The 22,560-nt window shown below is 34.8% G+C and overlaps 1 protein-coding gene and 1 long non-coding RNA gene across 2 annotated transcripts; one reads left to right on the forward strand and one right to left on the reverse strand.

Annotated features, from left to right (window-relative positions):
- The first annotated feature begins 3,198 nt into the window (after positions 1-3,198).
- On the forward strand, positions 3,199-4,113 carry LOC126727494 (uncharacterized). Its single transcript, XR_007656253.1, has 3 exons — positions 3,199-3,482; positions 3,599-3,669; positions 3,905-4,113. It is a non-coding gene; the product is annotated as an uncharacterized LOC126727494 (long non-coding RNA).
- A 10,730-nt stretch (positions 4,114-14,843) lies between these two features.
- LOC126727492 (ATP synthase subunit epsilon, mitochondrial) lies at positions 14,844-18,992 on the reverse strand. The gene is made up of 2 exons (XM_050433171.1): positions 18,716-18,992; positions 14,844-15,045 (listed from the first exon to the last, which is right to left on the reverse strand). The coding sequence occupies exons 1-2, from the start codon at positions 18,900-18,902 to the stop codon at positions 15,017-15,019; spliced, it is 216 nt and encodes a 71-aa protein (XP_050289128.1). The 5' UTR covers positions 18,903-18,992; the 3' UTR covers positions 14,844-15,016.
- Positions 18,993-22,560: the final 3,568 nt, after the last annotated feature.

Consider the following 22,560-nt stretch of genomic DNA (forward strand, 5'->3'; position numbering starts at 1 on the left):
GAAAACCTCACTTTTTCAAAAAATCCAATTTCAAAAAGTTGAACCAAACTCACCCAATGTGTGCTATTGAGAGAGAGAGAGAGAGAGAGAGAGAGAGAGAGAGAGAGAGAGAGAGAGAGAGAGAGAGAGAGAGAGAGAGAGAGAGAGAGAGAGTAAATGAAAATATGCTTAATATGTTTACAAGGGAAATGGGAGCAAGAGTGAATTTATAGGTGCAAGAAGAAGAGTTAGGGTGGTGTGAGAGTGCATGAAGCATGATGCAATTTTAACCAGCAGACTTAAGAGAGTAATTTTAATTTTTTGAAATTTTTATTTATTTATACAGGGCATTTTTTAATTTATAGATTATTTTAACTAACTTTCAAGTTTCAACAAATAAATCATTAGCAAGAAACTATGACCTACTTATTTGCCGTCAATTTATTTGCTTTAAAGTGACATATTATTATTATTTTTTTTTGAGAAAGAACATATTAATAATTAAACTGGTTTATTTAGAATAAGATAATTTATTGTTTAAAGTTACGGTTTATATTACAAGTAAATAAACTGTTCAAAAGTATACTTGGGAGAGTTGGGAGGTATTTTTTGTTTGTTTGTGTGTGCGCGCTACTATCCCCACCTATGGTAGAACACATATGTTGGCAGTGGACTCCAGCTCTGTGAAGAACTGATAGAAAACATGTTTTGGGTGTATTTAGAGTTTCAAATTTTATGAGAGATTTATGTTATTATTTTAATTTCTTATTTTGGTATAATAGTCGAAAACTTTATAACTCTACTAGTTAATATCTTTTTGTGTTCCCAATAGAAATATTTAGTGTTCAAATCTCCCATTACTTATTGTATAACTATTTAATTAGAAAAAACCTATTAAATATAATATGATTATGATTAGAAAATTACTATAACGATTCAAAACATATAAACAAACAATCATTCTATGCATAAAAAATATAATCAAGTAATCAATCAAACATTAAATTATTTTATATATTATATATATTTATCAAATTAGAATAATTTATTATATTTTATATGTCATGTAGAATGTAACCAAAAAAAAATTAGATGAGTTATTATAATTTACAAGATTTTTATATTAAAAAAAAAAGGGAGGACTTAGGACAAAACCTTTGGTCCCAATGGCTCCGCCATGAGCCATTAATGTGCGTATTAACAATGTTTTTGTTTGTCACATCACATCAGTCTAATGAAAACATGTCAGCAATGAAACCGTGAGTATTTCTTTTAGGTGGACCTCATGTCACTCGTACATGCACCCATGTATGTACAAAAGATGTTTTGGTTTGGGAAATTGATAAAAGCTACCATCCATGATGTTAGAGCATCCACAGCCGGTTTTGCTATCCCATCTTATTTTACCATTCCAAAAAGTTACTTTATTAATTATACCATACCATTTTACAATCTTCCCAACATCCCAAAACTCTATTTTCCTCTTCTACTCATTAAAATAATATATCTTCCTAATAAAATATATTTTTTCCTTTTTTGTTTTTTCTCAATTTTCTCCCCCGCGTCCCTCCTTCCAGAATCCTCCATTACTTTACTTTTCACCTTCTTCCAGCCTCCTCCTCCAATCCATCACCCATATCAACCCAGATCGACGAAACAGAAAAGAAAAAAGAAAAAAGAACCATCACGCCTATAACAACGCCATAGCCACCACAACGCCGATCACATATACCAGCAAACCCAGAAGAAAAAAAAAAACCATTAACACCCAGATCGACGAAACAGAAAAGAAAAAAAAAAAAAAAAAGAACCATCACGCCTATAACAACGCCATAGCCACCACAATGCTGATCACATATACCAGCAAACCCAGAAAAAAAAACAAAACAAAAAACCATTAACACCCACACCGATCACAACGCCACAGCCACCACAACGCCATAGCCACCACAGCTCCACCGATCTCGCCACCCACCAATCTCTGCCACGCCACAGCCACCACAACGCCGATTACAAAAACCAGCAAACCCAGAAAAAAAAAAAAAAAAAAAAAAAAAAAAAAAAAAAAAAAAAAAAACACCCACGCCGATCATGCCACACCCACCACAGCTCCACCGATCTCGCCACCCACCAATCTCCGCCATGCCACAACCACCACAACGCCGATCACATATACCAGCAAACCCAGAAGAAAAAAAAAAACCATTAACACCCACGTCCACCGAACCACCGTCATCAAAACCCACGATCTCCACCGTTGTCAAAACCCACACCTCCAAAGAAATCCACCAGCCTAGCCTCGTCGGAATCACTATCGAAGCCATGGAGCTCCAATTCAAACCCATCGGAGCCATCAGAGCCACGACGACCCATCCGATTTCACCGTTGAGGAAGCCACGGGGTCTGGGTCTGAAGAGAGCAGAGAGTGGATGAGAAAGGAAGAAGGAAGAGAGAGAAAAGAATAGAAATAATGAGAGTGGAGAGAGAAATTCCCGGTTAAAAATAACGAGAAAGGATTAAAAAATTAATTTTTTTTTATACCATTCAGCTACAGTACCATCTTACATATAAGATGGTACTGTAGCTGTATGCCAAAAAAAATTTAACATTTCCCATATGGCTTTCCAATTGCTGAGCACATTTTGGGTTTAAATGCCAAATATACCTTACATTTGGCATTTGACCCTCCAGCTGCGGATGCTCTTAGGTATGCCAGCTAAAAAGAGTAGAGTAAATCTGTAGAAGAGTACCCTCTGCAATAATATTCTATCACAATGAAAAGGAGATTAAAAATAAAATATTTAAGATTTATCTTATGGTGTGAACTACTTTATGCAATAGAGTTCTTTTGGGTGGACCTCATGACACTCGTACATATGCACCCATGTGTGTACGAAAGATGTTTTGGTTTGGCAAATTGATGAAACCTACCTTCCACGATGTTAGGTACGCAACCCAAAAAGAGTAGCTAGAGTAGAACTGTGAGGAACTCATTAGTGTGTCAATGCAAAATACGATCTAATTTTATAATCAATATAATTGCAATTTTTCCAAAAATTAACAATCTTGTAGCGATAATTCATTTATAATCTATATATATCTATAAAACCGAAACCTCTGCTGGCACCACAATTTTCCATGTCAGCACAATATTTAAAAAATAAAAAATAAAAATAAAAATAAAAATATTATAACTCCTTAAAACCTTAGCAACCTTACCCCTCTCTCAAGTTAAGAAATATAAAGCCACGGTTTTTGCAAACTCTCTCTCTCCAAACGTAAATATCAAATTCCACCCCTTTAGTTTCTCTTTATATTTTTGAGGCTTCTATAGAGTTATAGTGAGTTATGTTGATTTTGTTTTGTGTGTGTGTGTGTATAGATGGTCATAATACTCCGGTATTCCAAGAGAAGTTTGTGTTTTCGTTAATTGAAGGTCTTAGAGAGATAAGTGTTGCAGTTTGGAACAGCAATACAGAAGACGATTTCATTGGCAGCGGAAAGTAATTACTTTGTCTCATATTTTTGTTTTTTGAATTGATTTTGTGTGCTTTTTAGACCCTTTTGGATCAATTTTGTTAATTGGGTGTTTTTTTTTTTTTTTTTTTTTTTTGGATAGGGTCCAATTGAGGAAGGTTTATTCAAAGGGTTAAGACGACCGCACTTGGTGTCTGTATACTAATAGTGGGGGTAAGTACTATTAATTACTAACCATTTTAAGTGTATAATCTGTTACTAACCCTTTTAAAGTATAGCATGGAAGATAATAGAATTAATTGTTGTAATTTTTATTTTCTTTCCATGTTTTGAATTTCCTCTATATTATTATTACAACTAAGCAAAGATTGAGAAAGTAACATTACTACTCTAATTTGAAGTTTAATGCGTCCTTCTCAAGTCATGGTCTTTATTTATATATTTGCAGTTTATATTTCTAATCGTTGATGAGAAATTAAGGCTCAGTTGCACAATATGTGTAAATTCTTCAGAAGGCTACTTTAAATAGTAAGTCAATGTGTCTTTTACATTTGGGTATTGGTTAAAATTATTTTCCAATGATTGTACCAATAAAAGTGAATGTGTATAAATTTTGTTTAAATATCCCGTGCATCGCACGGGTTAGCGACTAGTAAGTAATATGCATATTCACGACCATAGCTACCCGTTGCTACATATAATTTATTGGGCAATAAAACATCTGATATAAGTATGGTTATCACACCATCTACAATGTGAAGTTGCCAAAACTTTGGTAAACCAAATAGTTATCATATCATCTACTAGGTGTACCATTCGAGTATATGTATGCATTGTGTTCGGTGGTCATTCTAGGACTGGCTGAATAATTGATGCAATTGTTTAAGGTTCCCAAATAAAAGAAAGCCCTCACTTGAAAAAAAAAAAAAAATATATATATATATATATATGTGTGTGTGTAATATTTATCTATATATTTTAATTAAAAAAAATATTTTTGTCCTTTTATTGGTTAGTAAAATACATTAAAAAAAACCTCATTGTATCCTAAAATGCAAAAGATTAAATAAGAAAAAACAAAAATAGCCAAATTTCAGCTAACAAAATTAAATTTTAAAAGACAAATTCATTAACTCATTCTTAAAATATGCTAAAATCAAAATTAATACAGGAGAAATTTATTAATAATACAACATAATTATCTTAAAATATACTGAAATAAAGATTATAAATTTCTAAATCAAAAGAAAAAATCTCTCATCTTTCTATCTCTCTGCCTCCCTATCTATATCCTTTTTTTTTTTTTTCTTCGTCTTGATTCTTGATTTTTTTTTTATAAGCTCAGTCATTCATTCTAAGTTATATTTTTTAATCTACTTGATTGATAGGACAAGAACAACACGCTGTTTAACAACAACAACAACAACAACAAAAAAAAAAAAACGCTGAGTCTTGACTCTTGATCTTTTTCTATAAGCTCAGTCATTCATTTTAAGTTATATTTTTTAATCTACTTAATTGAAAGGACAAGGACAACACGCTGAGTTTGCTCTTACACTTGCACAATCTGCTCACTCTCCACAGCACTGATGCCACTACACACTGCACAAAGCTTGATACTTGATTTTTTTTTGGTTAAAGCTTGCTACTTGATAAAATGATAGGACTTATTCCTTAGCACTGCACAGGCACAGTTGTTGAGTATATTATATATATATATATATATATATATATATATATATATTGGATTGAGTATATAATATTTTATAATCTAAAAAAGTGGAAAACAATTTTAGGCTCCCACCAACACAGCTATAAACTCCCGAATCCACCCACACGGGCCACAACCAATGTATACCCACTCAAATTAATATATATATATATTTTATGTAAGTTTTTACTTTATACATTATTATTAGTTATTATACCAATTAATAATTAATAATTTGATGTATATTATGAGTATGTTTAAATACTGTTTATTTTACTGAAAATTAAAAATATTGTAGCAAAATAATTTTTAAATGTGTGAATAGTAATGTGGAACCTATTTGTAATGATATTTTTGTTGAAAAAAGAGGTTTGTGGGTCTCATGAACAGTACACGGGACCCACTAAAAGTGCATTTGTAACACCGACACGCTTAAAAAAAAAAAAACAAAACGCAAACGCAGACGCAGGATAGTGCTTGCACACTAATATCAACTTATTTATATTTTAGTAATACTAATTTATTAAATCACATAATAAATAAAAAAATATAGATTTTAAATAAGAATAAAAAATTTTAATTAATATTATTTAATTACTATTTAAATATAAAAAAAATTTCACTTAAAACTTTTCCTAAAGGCCTACAAAGTTATTGAGCCAGCCTTGGGTCATTCTATATATATTATACCAAACTTTTGGAATCTTTGAAGGCCAAAATGGGGTTTTGCCTCTTTCACCAAAAATTTATAACATTTTGCCATCTTTCTCAAACTATATAGGAATATGTCCATGTTTTGAAACTTGATAATGTAAGGCTCAATTTTCATATAAAACTCAATTACCCTATAAGCGAGTTACTAAAAAACTCGATGGTCATATAGTCGAGTTAGTATGAGCTTTGTGCCACATTGGCAAAACAGACGTGGCTTTTTCCAATAAAAAAATGCTCGTGTATACATGCATAACTCGGTAACTAGAAAATCAAGTTAGATAGTGGTAGCCAATGCTCTTGATTTGGAAATTGTGCTGCCACCACCACCTCTTTCTTGCTCACAATCACCATGAAGTCTCTTATCTCTATATGCATATCCATGATAATGCGTGCTATTGAGAGAGAGAGAGAGAGAGAGAGAGAGAGAGAGAGAGAGAGAGAGAGAGAGAGAGAGAGAGAGAGAGAGAGAGAGAGAGAGAGAGAGAGAGAGAGCATGTAATGAAAATATGCTTGATATGTTTACAAGAGAAATGGGAGCATGAGTGAGTTGGGGTGATGTGAGAGTGCATGAAGCATGATGCAATTTTAACCAGCAAACTTAGGAGAGTAATTTTTATTTTTAAAATTTTTATTTATTTATACAACGTATTTTAAATTTATAGATTACTTTAACTAACTTTCAAGTTTAACAAATAAACCATTAGCAAGAAACTGTGACCAACTTATTTGCAGTCAATTTATTTTCTTAAAATAAGGGTGTTCATCAAACCGCACAAACTGCAAAAATTACACCAAAACCACTTACAAAATGACATAACTTCACCACACCGCAAGTAACAATGCACCACATCGCAAGGCACAATATAGTTTGCAGTTTTATAATAAAAAAGTACCGCACACTCTTTATATATTAATATATTTATTTTTTAATATTAAATATATTATTAATAGTTTAATAACCCTAGTTTTTTTTTCTTTTTTAAATTTAATAACCCTAGCAAGTGTTGATTAGGAAAGCCAATTCAAAATAAAGAAAAACTAGCTCAATAGTTTTAAACTTTACCCAAAAAAAAGGGAAAATTAGTTTTGGGCTGGGCAGAAAAAGCCCAAAATTTGAAAAATATAACAGCTTTAAATTGTTCAAACCGCATCTTATACACCGCACTGTACATGTGACTACAAAAATGAGGTGCGGTGCGATTATGGTTTTGGCTAAACTCTAAACCGCACTACACTTAACATGTAACCGCAAAAATAAGGTGTGATGCAATTATGTTTTTGGTTAACCACATTACAAAGTGCGGTGCTAAAAATAACCCAAAATCACATCGTACCGCACCACACCACAAATATCCCTACTTTAAAGTGACATATTAATAATTAAACTAGATTATTTAGAATAAGATAATTTATTATTTAAAGTTATAGTTTATATTACAAGTAAATAAACTTTTCAAAAGCATATTTGGGAGAGTTGGGAGGTGTAAGGACACGATTCGTATCGAACCACAACAGTGTTGGGTTCGCACGTAAAAAGGTCCAAACAATATCATTTGTAGAGCGTGGGTTTGAAAGGCTAGGCCTTAGTCACCAGGCGGTGGGTTTTTCATGGTGTTCATGCATGATTAAGTTGATTTCACCCCTGGAGTCTTTCTCCTGGAGGCGGGCTGGGAGGCTCTGGTTTTTTGCCATTTTTCCCAGCCCCCCTCTCCTGATTGTTCCCCTTTTTCTTTTATACTAGCCTGTGTTTTTTTATCCTTCGTCCACGTGTAGGATCGACATTCCAAGACTGATACTTGTCCCATCAGCCCATACCCAGAGTGGTTGGGGGTGGTTGTAAAAGCTGGAGAGTATGGCTCTGTCAGGTGCAGAGTATTGAATGGCAGTAAAGGCAGCTTTCCCTGGTCGTTATTCTTTCCAGCATACCCTTTTCTATTGGCGCAGATATTTTAGATTTTTCCCAAGTTGTTTCTGTACCATTCTTACCCTTTCTTCTTACGGGACCTCGGACATGTCGAGGACTGAGTCGTCCTCGGCTATTTCCCAAGGCTATTTTGTACTTGTTTTAATGATCCTGAGCTATAACCCTTCTCGGCTCGGGCCTTGGGCCCCAGTGAATAAATGGGATTGGCCCACGAATTGTTGGGCCCCACAATAGCCCCTCAAAACCCTACTGTCCGACCTCTTGGTTGGAGAGGAGGGTTTTGGTAATACCTAGCCTTTATTATGGCTCGTTTAACTCAGCCTCTTTATTAACGTTGGCGTTTCTTTATCTGCCCAGGAAACGTACCGGTCTACGAGACATTTCTCTGAATCCATTCATCACGCATTCTTGCCGTTTGGTTATCCAAAACGCGCCTTTAATGACTTACATTTACGAGTCCATTTAATTTCGATGGTTTGTTGACGATGTGGGGAAATGGAACGGGTACATTCTCGTTTACCAATTTTCTTGGAAATCTGGACGGATTAAATACCTTCCGTTCCACCCTTCGTATAAGAAGGGAGGCAGGAGGATATTTCTCTCGTACAGAGACCCTTTCAATCCCTCTGAAGTCTGAAACCTTTAGCTTCCTCTAGAGTTTACTTTATTCACTAGTCGTATCCTAGCTCGTGATACACTTGAGATAAGAGCAAATAATGAAAGAACCATACCCCTCCCAGAAACTCCACATTCTTACAAAGCTTAAAATGGCTCGGTCAGGGCAAGGATGACGAAGACTCAAAATCCTTTTTACCCACCTCTCAGCCAAAATCCGAAGCAGGGGCTCGTCACGTCAAACATTCGGCGTGACTGAGCTGGGGTCACCGATTATCAGTACCAGCCGCTCTGTCATGAGCATAACTAACATGGCACCAGTGTGTTAGGAGTCAGGACTGAGGCAGGGACTATGTGCCCCTGCTTCTTCCTCTCTTCTTTCACTGGTGTCTCCTTTTGCCTCTCTTTCTTCTTCTTTCCACCACCAGATCCATCCTGGTGCTTTTCCTTCTCCCTCTTTTACTCCTCTTTCTTTCCTTTCATCTCCTCCCTCTTCTTCTCCTCCTTCTTTTCATTCATCTCCTCCATCTTTTCATTCATCTCCTCCATCTTCTTCTGAAGAAGGTCCTTCTCTCAATATGGGCGCTACTGAGGCAGAGTTTGGAAGGACTTCGAAGACGAGTTTAAAAAGGCATCTGACTGCTTATTTGTCCGCATTGTTGTTGTTGTTGTTGTTGTTGTTTTTTTTTATTTTTTTTATTTTTTTTTTTATTGTTTTGGTGATCCACCTTTTGTATAGGCTTGTTTAAGCCCCTCTTTGTATGTTGTAATACATCTTCATATTAATAAAAATTGTTACTACTTTACTTCGCATGTTCTATCTCTATATTTCCGAAATGATAACGCGATGAATAGACGTACAATCTTATGAATTCTTTTTATTTTTAAACTTTGACCGACATCTAGGACCAAAGTCCTAGTTAATAAAAAGATCTTGCTCTGTGTTTATAGAAACAATCCGGCTTAATAATACTGAATCGAACAAGTGATACTTAGAGCTGAAACTCCTATTAGGCAGAAAAAGAAAGGACATTATGATGAGCTTACTGAGTCGGCCTGGCACAATACCGCCGACCTTAGAGTACAATACTTGGGGCCATAATCCCTTATCAAAAAGAAAGGCGCTATTATGAACTTGCAAGTGTTGTTCGGTACAATAATATAGCATTGAATTAATGACACCTAGGGTCAAAATATTTGCTAAGGAAAAGATATTATCATAACTTTAATAGAGTTGTTTGGCACAACAAAGCCAACCTGCGAAAACAACACTTACCCCAAAAATAGCCGAGACAACAACTGAATGCTCGATACGGTGTAGGAAGTAACCATCCGAAGACATACCACCCGCAAAATGAACAGTCCCTGTAGGTTGCTGAATAGTGGGGCGTTTCACCATCTTCTTTACACTTTTAATAGCTTTAACCTTTTATAGTATTTAAGCCGAGGACTGAGTAACTTAGAATTTTTATTAAGTAGCCGACCTTACGAAACTCAGTTTTCTCATCCAAGTAGTTGGTTTCCCTATAGGTTTGAGTCCGAGGACCATACAATACCTTGGTTCTGTCCAAAACTCAGTTTTCTCATCCAAGTAGTTGGTTTCCCCATAGGTTTGAGTCCGAGGACCATACAATACCTTGGTTCTGTCCAAAACTCAGTTTTCTCATCCAAGTAGTTGGTTTCCCCATAGGTTTGAGTCCGAGGACCATACAATACCTTGATTCTGTCCAAAACTCAGTTTTCTCATCCAAGTAGTGGGTTTCCCCATATGTTTGAGTCCGAGGACCATACAATACCTTGGTTCTGTCCAAAACTCAGTTTTCTCATCCAAGTAGTTGGTTTCCCCATAGGTTTGAGTCCGAGGACTATACAATACCTTGGTTCTGTCCAAAACTCAGTTTTCTCATCCAAGTAGTTGGTTTCCCCATAGGTTTGAGTCCGAGGACCATACAATACCTTAGTTCTGTCCAAAACTCAGTTTTCTCATCCAAGTAGTTGGTTTCCCTTATAGGTTTGAGTCCGAGGACCATACAATACCCTGGTTCTGTCCAAAACTCAGTTTTCTCATCCAAGTAGTTGGTTTCCCCATAGGTTTGAGTCCGAGGACCATACAATACCCTGGTTCTGTCCAAAACTCAGTTTTCTCATCCAAGTAGTTGGTTTCCCCATAGGTTTGAGCCTGAGGACCATACAATACCCTGGTTCTGTCCAAAACTCAGTTTTCTCATCCAAGTAGTTGGTTTCCCCATAGGTTTGAGTCCGAAGATCATACAATACCCTGGTTCTGTCCAAAACTCAGTTTTCTCATCCAAGTAGTTGGTTTCCCCATAGGTTTGAGTCCGAGGACCATACAATACCTTGGTTCTGTCCAAAACTCAGTTTTCTCATCCAAGTAGTTGGTTTCCCCATAGGTTTGAGTCCGAGGACCATACAATACCTTGGTTCTGTCCAAAACTCAATTTTTGGCGTGGGACCTTGGCTTTAGGGGAATTAGCTCCTCGGCCAAGCCCCTAGAGCCATCTAAGCGATTGACGCTATCAAATGTAGCCCCTAGTCAAGAATCATAGCCCCTAGCGGAACTTTACACTAGAACTCTATAACCAACAGTTAGAAATGACAAAGGAACTCTCTCGACCTACTGCCTATGCCAACACACAAGCCTTCTCACAGACGGCGCTAATTGTAAGGACACGATTCGTATCGAACCACAACAGTGTTGGGTTCGCACGTAAAAAGGCGCAAACAATATCATTTGTAGAGCGTGGGTTTGAAAGGCTAGGCCTTAGTCACCAGGCGGTGGGTTTTTCGTGGTGTTCATGCATGATTAAGTTGATTTCGCCCCTGGAGTCTTTCTCCTAGAGGCGGGCTGGGAAAAATGGCCAAAAACCAGAGCCTCCCAGCCCGCCTCCAGGAGAAAGACTCCAGGGGCGAAATCAACTTAATCATGCATGAACACCACGAAAAACCCACCGCCTGGTGACTAAGGCCTAGCCTTTCAAACCCACGCTCTACAAATGATATTGTTTGGGCATTTTTACGTACGAACCCAACACTATTGTGGTTCGATACGAATCATGTCCTTACAGGAGGTATTTCTTGTTTGTTTGTGTGCGCATGCTACTATTCCCACCTACTATGGAACACATATGTGGATTGTGGACTACAGCTTTATGAAGAATTGATAGAAAACATGTTTTGGGAGTGTTCAGAGTTTCAAATTTTATGAGAAATTTATGTTATTATTATAATTTCTTATTTTGGTATAATAGTCAAAAACTTTATAATTCTACCAGTCGATATCTTTTTGTGTTTCTAATAAAAATATCTAGTATTCAAATCTCTCATTAATCATTGTAACTATCCAATTAGCAAAAACCTATTAACTATAATATGATTAAGATTAGAAAAATACTAACAGGTTAACGACTCAAAATATTTAGACAAAAAATCATTCCATGCATAAAAAGAATATAATCAAGTAACCAATCAAACACTAAATTATTTTATATATTATATATCTTTATCAAATTAAGAATGATTTATTATATTTTATATGTCACGTAGAATGTATCAAAAAAAAATAAATTTAGATGAGTTATTATAATTTATAAGATTTTTTTAAAAATATAATGGGAGGGCTTGGGACAAAACCTTTGGTCCCAATGTGGCTTCGCGGCTCCAGCACTGGATGTGGATGTGTGTATTAATGATGCTTTTGTTTGTCATATCACATAAGTCTAACGAACCCATGTAAGCAATGAAATGTGAGTATTTATTTTGGGTGGGCCGTGGACATCACATCACTCATACATGCACCCATGTGTGCACTAACCTTCACATGATGTTAGGAGGTGGTATTTCATGTGCCAAGTGCATGAGACCTGCCTCTCACAAACAGGTGGATCCCATGTGTGTGGAGCCCACCTGCCTCTCACGTGGGGCCCACTTGCCTGTGAGAGGTAGGTCTCGTGCTTCTAGCACATGAGAGATTTAATTTGATGTTAGATACGCAAGCAAAAAAGAGTAGAGTAGAAAAGTACCTTTTGCAATAATTTTTCAAATTGCATGTGATGATTTGTTTTGCTTTCCATTAATCTTGTTGATCAAAGTGAGAAACCCCCCAAGTTATAGAGGTCCTCCCTCTCATGTAGGGAGGAAACATGCATCACAGGTGGACTCTACACGTGGGGTCCATTACTATGTGAGAGGAAAGAAATATGCATTCAATGCAAGGTATATTTTCTCCAAGTTACAAGCCATTATTTTTATTTTGGATCAGATAATGATCTCTCTCTCCCATATATAGAAGCAAAAATAAAATAAGATAAAACAAGAGAGGAAAAGGCCTTTTTATAAGTTAAAGTTTTTAATTCAGTTATCGACAAAAAGCTCCACTTATCTTCATATTGTAACTATCAAAATATTAGAGTCGTGGATTTCAAACTTGGATTTGAGACCATTTCAATTACTCTTTTAAGTTATTTATTTAAGCAGTTAATTTTTTATTTATTTTTTTAATACATCAATTGTTATGAGTGTAAGATTTGAACCTTAAATATTTCCGTTGGAAATACTAAAATGTGTCAATTGAATTACAAGGTTATTAGCTAAATAGTTTTAATTTGATAGATTATATAGTTCTTTGTTTGATTTTGACTTTGTTTAATTACAAATTTTGAATTCATAGGAGCATATAACTAAGGGCCTGTTTGGTAAGACCATTTGAAGACTCTTTTGTGTGATTTAAATGCTAAAAATCGTGAGGCCCACTTTGGAATAAGTTGTTTGGTAGGGAAACTCTTACAAGGATATTTATATTGCAGTACTCAATATAAGTAGCTTAAAACATGTATTTAGAGAAGCCATAAGGAGGTGTATTCAGCATTTAAGTTACAATTCTGAATGGTATAATTGTAAATATTGTGAAAACATTGGGACCTACACATAGTCAATTGATTCAACAAAACACAACTGCTCTCTCTCTCTCTCTCTCTCTCATGCATTAGACAAGATTTCTCTATCAAATGTTCTTCTCAAATCTGTATCAAACCAACATCTCACCGCTCTCTCTCTCTCTCTCTCTCTCTCTCTCTCTTAAATCTACTTAACTCTCTCAAATCAACATTAATCTTTTAGATCTTCCTCTCAACTTCCAACTACTCTCTCTCTTAAATCTACTCAACTTTCTCTCAAATCAACATTAATTTTTTAGATCTTCCTCTCAACTTCCAACTACTGCTCATTACTCCTTATAATATCCCACCTCTCTAGATCTTTTAAATCATGGTAAATACAGGGGGCGGATCTTAAAACTAGGCCCAACCCGCTAAGAGTTGGCTAGGACAGGAGCCCAATATAACTAATTTGTAGAGATGGGTAGTTAAGGCCAACACTTTGATTCCTAAGGACTATGGCTTGATAATTTAAATCAGATGCTCTAATGCTTATATAGTGATGTTTAACCAAATGAGTAATTTAAGCTAGCGAAACATTAATAAAACCCTTCCAAAAAAAAAAAAAAAAAGGTGTAAGTGTGAAATAATTAAAAGATCTTGTTTTCTTGAAAGCAACTTCTGTGTCATTCAATTTGAACTAGAACTATCAAATCCCAATTAAAGAAAACAGAAAAGAAGAAACAATTAAAGAAAAGTGGATTTGGATAAATCGGCAGACACAAAAGTGGATTTTTTTTTTTTCAAATATATTTTTTCTGAACGACATGAGGGAAGTGTTTGGTTGCGCTTTCTTCGGCCTGTTTTATGCCTTCGGAATTGGAAGCAACAAGAATAGGATTTTTTTTTTCCTTTGATACGATGTTACATGATTTCTTAATCTAACTCATAATATAAGATAGTTTATAAAAAATACTCATAAGATAAAATATTGATTTTCAGTGAACCTAAAGTACAACTCCTAAGATATTATATCAAAGTTTTATCCTTTAGACCCTTAATAATTGCATTAAGAAAATAGTACAAACATTTTAGGTTTTGAATACAAATAAGTTATGGCTTGAATCCATACACAAACAGGATCGTAAAACTCACAATCCTTTATTTTGGAAATTTTGGCTAACCAGAGAAACTGGAATAATAGCTAGCTGTAAAAACGATAGTTGAAATAATAGTACTTTGGACAATTCCTATCAAAGATTTTGGCAAAATTCATATTAACATTGAAAAAAATATCTAAATTCAAAGAGTTAGATTTCTTAGGGTAAACTCTCCCACGAACTCTTAAGAACATAATTCTTTGAGAGAATGGTTGCACAAATCACTACCTATCACAAAGGATAATCATTGCAAGGTCAATATTAGAGTAAAATTTGTAACACAGTCAGAAGGATGATCATTTCTCTACATGTAAAGTGCCTGAAATACTCAGGGTAGATGATATTATTAAACACTGAAACCAAGCAATCACTTAAAAAGTAGGGAGCATCCCATTTAGATTTCCATTAGAATGATAAGCAATGTATTGCAATAGACTAATGCAAGTTACATTATTACAAGAGCAATAAAATGCAAAAACCAAAATGGTCCAAGTTTAAGCATCACAAACCCCATGAACAAAAACTGTAGAACCCAATCCACAAATCAGTCTTCTGGCGTGTCCGAACGGAGGGCTGATAAGAAGAAGATAAGAATATTTTATCAAATAATTTAGTAGAACAGGGCAGCATGTAAATTAATATCAAGAATTTAAATGGGATCAAATGTGAAGTCACTAGAGCAAATGATTGGCGTTAAACAGCCACTAGGAGATGCCCCCTTGACCAAAAGAAACAAGGCTTAGATGTTGCACATAATTTTCAAATTTACCTTGATCCTCTTAAGTGTGCTAATGTACCTATTTACACAATAATCTAATACTTGGAAGATGTATTCTAAAAAGGTGCAAATCAAGCAGCCAACCAAGTTCTCAGTAATCATGTAATCCTATCCCTAATCCGTATCAACATTTTCATATGAGTAACAAGAAAAGCACCATTTACTAGCTCAAAGGTAAATATTGTTACTGTCCCCTTAAAGAGAAGATAACATGCTTTCAAATAATTTACCCTGTCCACAAACTAAATCTAGATAGTTTAACATGAAAGATGCTATCCTCCGCACTAACTGCACCCTTAAATTATCCCCATCTTTGGAGTTGGTCTAATTATCATGAATTTGTAGTGGATAAAAGAAAACAATTCGTAAAATGCTGCATACAAGCAAAAGAAAGCATTTTAATAAGTACATTTCAACCAACTCTAGATAAGGCTTTCGTTTCAAATTTTGGATACTTTTGTCAACTATATTACCTACTTCTCTAAAAATATTACTCTTACCTCAACTACCCAAGAATTTATTATTGGCCTTTTCTAATACCTAGGAAATCCCAATAGCAGCTTGATAGCTTGTTGACCAGTTGATGAGTAAGGACATTCTTCGGGAAAGAAACAAAAGAATTATCAAAATTAAGCCACAGGCCCAAGGTTCTACGAATAACATTAAGAATTTCTAGATTGACAGCTTCCTCAAATTGTCCACAGTCAATACCCTCCCCAATGCCACACACCAAGAAAGGAAAGCCACCCTCAGCCGGACAAACTTTCCATATGCTTTTCCAGGGGAAGTCTGTGCCATCCCCACAATGCATTGTAGTAGGGCTTCACCTGGAAACCCCTTTTTTTCTGAAGGGATCCACACCAATTTATCTACCTCCCTAAACCAAATCTTAGTTTCATAGAGATCCTCCCACAACCATTTCACATCCGCTATTTCCCCATCTTTCACTGGAGTATTTAGATTCTCTAAGTCTTCACTAATCCTTTGTAGTACTTTTTATTTCTTCTTTTTCTTAACTTTTTTTACAGTTTGTAGCTCTGCCTACACATTCCATGGTACTCAGGTAGCTTCATTTTTTATTTATTAATGAAATGTTTACTCATAAAAAAAAGAAAAGAAAATCATCAGCAAACAACCATTGACTAAAATTATTACTAGATCTACTAATTTTATAGTAATAGGAAACCACACTTGTATTAGTTTTGTTAACCATTAACAAGGAAGTCAAAGTTTCCCCGCAAATTATAAAAAAGATGTGGAGAAATAGGACCACCTAGTCTGATTCCTCCAGAGGATGCAATAATGGATTAAAAAGAAACCCAACTGTTTAAATCATGCATAAGCATTGCAAATAAAAGCAACCACCAAATAAATTTCCACTTTCAATTTCTCAAATAGTGAATAGTTTTTAATTTTAAGTGCTTCATTAGAACAACAAGATAATAAAAACCGCCAAGTAATTCATTTTCAACCAACAACCCTGACTAAACATCACATAAACTATGTTTCTTACCAAAATGATATGTGTATGCAAAACAGGAAAAAAATGCTGCATATAACAGTAACTCAGTAAGATTAATAAAAGCAATTCAGACAAGACTAGTTATCATGAAAGACAATCCATGTCCTAGGAATAATACCAGGAAATAAAATGCAGCATATGATTATGATGGTAAGATTAATCAGAACAAATCTGACAAAACTAGTTGTCATGAAAGACAGCATTTGAAAATAATCCATGTCCTAGGAATAATTCGTTGATATGTATAATATGGAAAATTATGGAAGAGAGAGAGACAGAGAGAGAGAGAGAGAGAGAGAGAGAGGACTAGGGACAGAAACAGAAAAAGAAGTGGCAGAAGTAAAAGCATTGAAGTTCTCCAACATATGCTATACCTAATAGTCAATAATTTAAAGAAAAAATGGTAACATTAAAACAATGGTTATGTTAGTACCATCATCTGGAACATACAGAATGCTTCATTCAACATCTAATTTGTTTAGTTCAATGAATTTCCTTTGCTTGAGAACTTTATAGAATAACAAATAAAGTATACACACACATACACAAAAAAGAGGAAGAAGAAGAAGAAGATAGTTCTATAACTATAGTTAAATTTGCAAACAATAGGGTATTCAGATGAGAGAATTCATCTTCTTTTTCTTCAATTATTTGCTCTCTTTTTGCTCTTGTACTTATTCACAAAGATTAATTGTAGAGAAGCAAAATAGATTATGTAATACCTCCAGCGAGACCAAAAATCAGGATTCAGGAGGCATTTCATCTCAGAGGCATCACTCCCCTATTTTAATATCTTTATGAACATCATATGAGTTTTTTAACAAACAAGTCATATTCTCAGAAACAAAGTCACAAACAACTTATCGATGCATTAATTACTTCTATTACAACATCCCATACTTCCTCAACCAGTCCTAGGACCCTTATTCAATAACAAGAGATTTTACCAGTTAAGATCAATCATCATGAAGCAGATGCCATTCATTCAAATCCTATATCATATCTATATATTTATATATAACATACCAAAAACAAACAAACAAGCAAATCACTACTGTTCCACCAACAAGGGTCTCCTCAATGAGCTCACACAACTAACAACCCAAACAGAGAGCCTACACATCCTTAGTATACAACAGCTACTATTTATACAATCTCATAGGAGACAAAAGTGTGCCCAATATATCATCAATACAGAAACACCACTGTTATAGTAAACTAAAAACCTGCACACCCAAAAATAAAAAACTTTGACAAAGACCTAAATTGGATATAACATAAGAATATTTACTTTCCTCAATACTCAAGGGGCTATATTTACATTAAAAAAGGCCAAAACACACTGTTAGGTTTTAAACCCTTAGCTCATGAATGATTTTAAACCCTTAAGTTTAAAGTGACCGCTTTTAGTCCCGAAAAATACTGAAATTGATCGATTATAGTCCCAAACAAACTTAAAGCAATCCCTTTCCCATGGAGTGATAATGTATTAGGTTTTAATTTGGCCAAGATATCTAAAAGGGACTAAAACTATCACTTTAAAATCTAAAATTTAGCACATGACCCATTTTAATTCCTGAAGTTTAAAGTGATCCCTTTTAATTTTATTCCCTAATTAACTTCAACGTGACCACATTTAGTCCCTAAAATGCTTAAATTGATCAAAATCTAAACTTTAGCTCATGACCCATTTTAATTCCTGAAGTTTAAACCTATTATTAGACTAAAATCAATCACTTTAAAACTAAAACCGCTCATGGGCTAAATGTTAGGGACCACTAAAGACAACAACAGAATCAAAATCTAAATCAAACCCTCATTTCCATCAATAAAACACAGCTGAAAGCTATGAAACAAGATCAGATCTGAAGTGAAAATAAGAGATTCGATCAAGAAAAAGGAGATATGGGTGAGAGAGAGAGAGAGAGAGAGAGAAATCTTACTGGGCTTCTGGGGCTTGCCATCGGTCCACTTCGAGAGAGAGAAATGGACCTTCTCTCTTGTGAGTGCTTCGGTCTTGTGAGGCTCTTTCAAGCAATTTCTCACAAGATTCGCGCATATGTTTGAATATGTTATATAGGTCATCCCTGCAGCTCTCCAGAACGGTACTGCTGCGGTTTGCGACGCCATTGTTGATCTCTCTGTGAACTAAGCTTACCCTTTTGTTTGTGTATTTAGTTTCTAAATGACCAAACAAGTCTCAAACTCTAAACCCAACACAGACAGCGTAATATATAAGATAAAAAGTGAGCTCTGTTGTTTGGGCTTGGCTAAGGCCATACTAACCCACGTAACAAGGCAAAGGGCCCAGCCTACTAGATTATGTGATGGGCCATAATATTTTGTTTTTCTTTTTTTTTGAGAGGTACTAATAATCTTTCACATTGTTTCAACTATCAAAATCTTTTATACAAAACATAACCGCACATCTTTGGTATAATGGTCACTTCACAAGTATAAATACTTGTGAGGGATGGGGGATAAGGGTCCGAATTTAAGTATCTAGGATGAAGTTTCATACACATATACACTTAGATTATGTTAGAGTAGAATTCTATCTTGTATCTATAAAAAAAAAAAAAAACTTTTTCACAAAATTTACTACAACTATTTTATATGACACACTGTGATAGATTGTTCGTCACTTTCACATGAATTCGCTAGTTTTTCTTCACTACTCACAGTCGCTCTCATAAAATAGTTGTGAGAAATGATGTAATTATAGAATTATTGAATGTTATGTGAATGAGATGTGAAAATGTTTGTGAAGAATTCGATATCCCTAGTAGAATTGCAATGAACTCACACAACATTTTCAAAAATGTCACACAATTCAAAACAAGTTTATTGTGAAAATATTATAAAATTTTATTGTTCACATTAACTTTTTCATTGTGGGAAATATGCTGAGGCATGCAAAATTTAATTCCTATAAAAGGCGAGAATTCATTAATCATGATATGGGTGTCAAACTTTAGTCAATAATGGCTATGGTACTAAAATAATTTATGAATATATCTACATACACGAGGACTTTAGATTTTAAGAGTAAGAGAGATTTTTTATTTAAATATATATATTTCAACCAAAATACAGGCGAGTAAGTTGTAAATTATCCTAATCCATATCTTTGCCCTCATGTAGAGCTTGAAATCCCCACATAATTTAATTATAGAGCCAATCAGGCATGAGAATTTTATCCAGCATATAGCCAACAAATTCTCTATGATTATTCTCATACTTTGACAGCAAAACTCAGTTATGCTATGAGACCAATTGTACATGTAAAAAAACATTATCCACCAAAAGCATAGACAAGCACAAGACATACTCCTGTGTCAATACACATTAATTAAATACAGATATAATGTCATAATCTGCCAAATCAACCATTCCCAATAGCTGTCCCAACAACCAGCCATGCATTGTTGTCTTCAAGCCCCATGCATATAGCTTTACAACTAAAAAATTAACTACTGGTCCACCATAGATACAGAAGCCCAAACGGATCAAGACCCAAAATGTTAACAAAAAATCACGGGTTGGTAACCATCAAAACCCAGAATTCGTGGGTCTCATTCTTTTTCGATTTCCTTGCACGATCAAAATCCAGATGATTCTTCGGTTCAATAAATTAGGTGGGTATCAATGTAGCATGAATGTTTTGAATGGGTGAGCAAGCGTGAGAGAAAGTGTGTTTTGGGGAATGGAGTGTTTGATCTATTTTGTTATCTGATTTTGGGATAAAATGTATTAGAGTAACGGCAAATGGGGAGGTGGGTTGCGGAGCAATGACGGAAAGAACCACATGTGAGCATAATGTCGAAAATAAAACCACAGGTAAACAAGTTAAATTTTGGTCAAAACTTGATATTACTATTTTTGCATGATTTTCTAGTCCATACGTATTGGTAGTTACTAATTATTTAAAGGACTATAAAGTCACAAAAGACATTTGGGAAAATTGAGGAGTTGGTTCATGAATAGTAGACAGTGATAAGACCTGTCACATTATAGATAATTAATATGTATATCAGGCATTCAAATTTGTTACCCATAGTTCTCCATGTAATTGTCATCACTACCAACGGCAGTGGTTTTCACTCATCGTGCCTCCCTTTTAGAAGGTGTTACGCACTGAGACTTGTCTAATTCAAGGACCAGCCTCCATTTATATCACTAAAATCATGTTTAAATAATAATAAAATTAAGTTCAATCCCTCCTAACGCTATAGGAAACAAAAATTAAATCAAGCATATTGGCCACACATATCAAACAGCAAAGGATGTATTGATATAGATATCATCCAAATTAAGATTAAACTCCCAGGTGACATTAGTTTTGGGCCTAAAATACCCTAATAAACATAACTTTAAGATTCAAATATACAACGGTATAAAATTAGCTAATAAAATACCCTAGTACAATCTCAAGGCAACACAACTTTTAAAATGAGAGACACATTCCGTATAGTAAGTGTAGCTCTTGCACCAACCTCCTTTAGATGTCATCAATTGAACCAAAACTAAAGACACCCTAAAAATGTGAAACACAATCCAGTAAATAAAATGGATAAAAGATGAACATGGAAGATATGCTTCCAATAAACAAGTAGAAAATCGAATTTATAAAATATGATGTTTAATGCATAAAAGGCAAACAAGACAATATAAAAACTTATCTATAAAAGAAAAAACATAAAAGCTAATTATATTTGTAAAACTACTAAGCACACTTATTAAATAGCCAAAGTCATCCATTAATCACGTGTAGCAAGGTGTTTTTTATTATATATAACTTAAAACCTATAGATATGATATATTCTAAAAATCAGAAAATACATATAAAAAAAAAAAAAAAAAAAAAAAAACCTTAAACTTCAAGTTAAGAGTCACGTTGAAGAAAAATTTCTATCATGCATGCATATATCTTGCTCCTATTTATAATGCTTCATCCACATTATTTTATTTCTATAAAAGGAGATCTTTTGGCCTTTTTAGGTAGGTAACGAAATCTTATAAAACTTTTAAAATGTTTAATGGAATGAGGAGGTCGAATTAAATGTGAATATGCATGTGTATATATATATTAGTGCATACATTTGGTTTTGTCACTCTTGTGAGCCTCTTTCAGGAGAGAGAAAAATGGACCTTCTCGCGAGTGAGTGCTTCGGTCTTGTCATATGTGTTACTCAAAAGGTTGTTAAGGCCTTTTGGAGATCAGCTGGTATCCATAGATTGCATACCCAAACGTATGCCCTAATCCGTTGAGGAATTGCAATAGTGACAAGATCGAGGCACTTCCTCCGAGAAGCCATTTCTCTCTCCAAGTGGGCCGATGGCAAGCCCCAGAAGCCTGGTAAGATTTTTCTCTCTTACCGATCTCTCTTGTTTTACTTAATCACTACAAAAAAAAGGTTCTATGGCCGCGTTTTTAAAACGTGGCTATATGTCAAAAAAACGTGGCTATAGCCTATAGCCGCGTTTTTTTAGGCCACGCTTTATAGTGTGGCCTAAAACCTGTGACTATAGGACTCACGGTCCTATGGCCACACTTTTTAACCGCGGCCCAAGACCAGCTCCTATAGCCGCGTTTAAAACGCGGCCTAAGGTTGTGGTCTTGGGCCGCATTTTAAACGTGGCCTAAGGTTGTGATCTTGGGCTGCGTTTTAAACGCGGCCCAAGGTTTAACCTTAGGCCACGTTTAAAACGCGGCTATATACTCTTAAATTTTAAAAAAAAAAAAAAAAACTTTGATTACCAAAAATTAATTTTCGGTAATCAAAAG

This window comes from Quercus robur, chromosome 5 (assembly GCF_932294415.1).
Source record: "Quercus robur chromosome 5, dhQueRobu3.1, whole genome shotgun sequence".
Classification (NCBI taxonomy): Eukaryota; Viridiplantae; Streptophyta; class Magnoliopsida; order Fagales; family Fagaceae; genus Quercus; species Quercus robur.

What these genes read in the sequence shown, in the direction of transcription:
- LOC126727492 (XM_050433171.1), bottom strand. Translation starts at nt 18,902, where the DNA reads ATGGCGTCGCAAACCGCAGCAGTACCGTTCTGGAGAGCTGCAGGGATG. An exon ending in TGGCAAGCCCCAGAAGCCCA is followed by an intron (nt 15,046 to 18,715) that starts GTAAGATTTCTC and finishes TCTTCTTATCAG; the next exon opens with CCCTCCGTTCGGACACGCCA.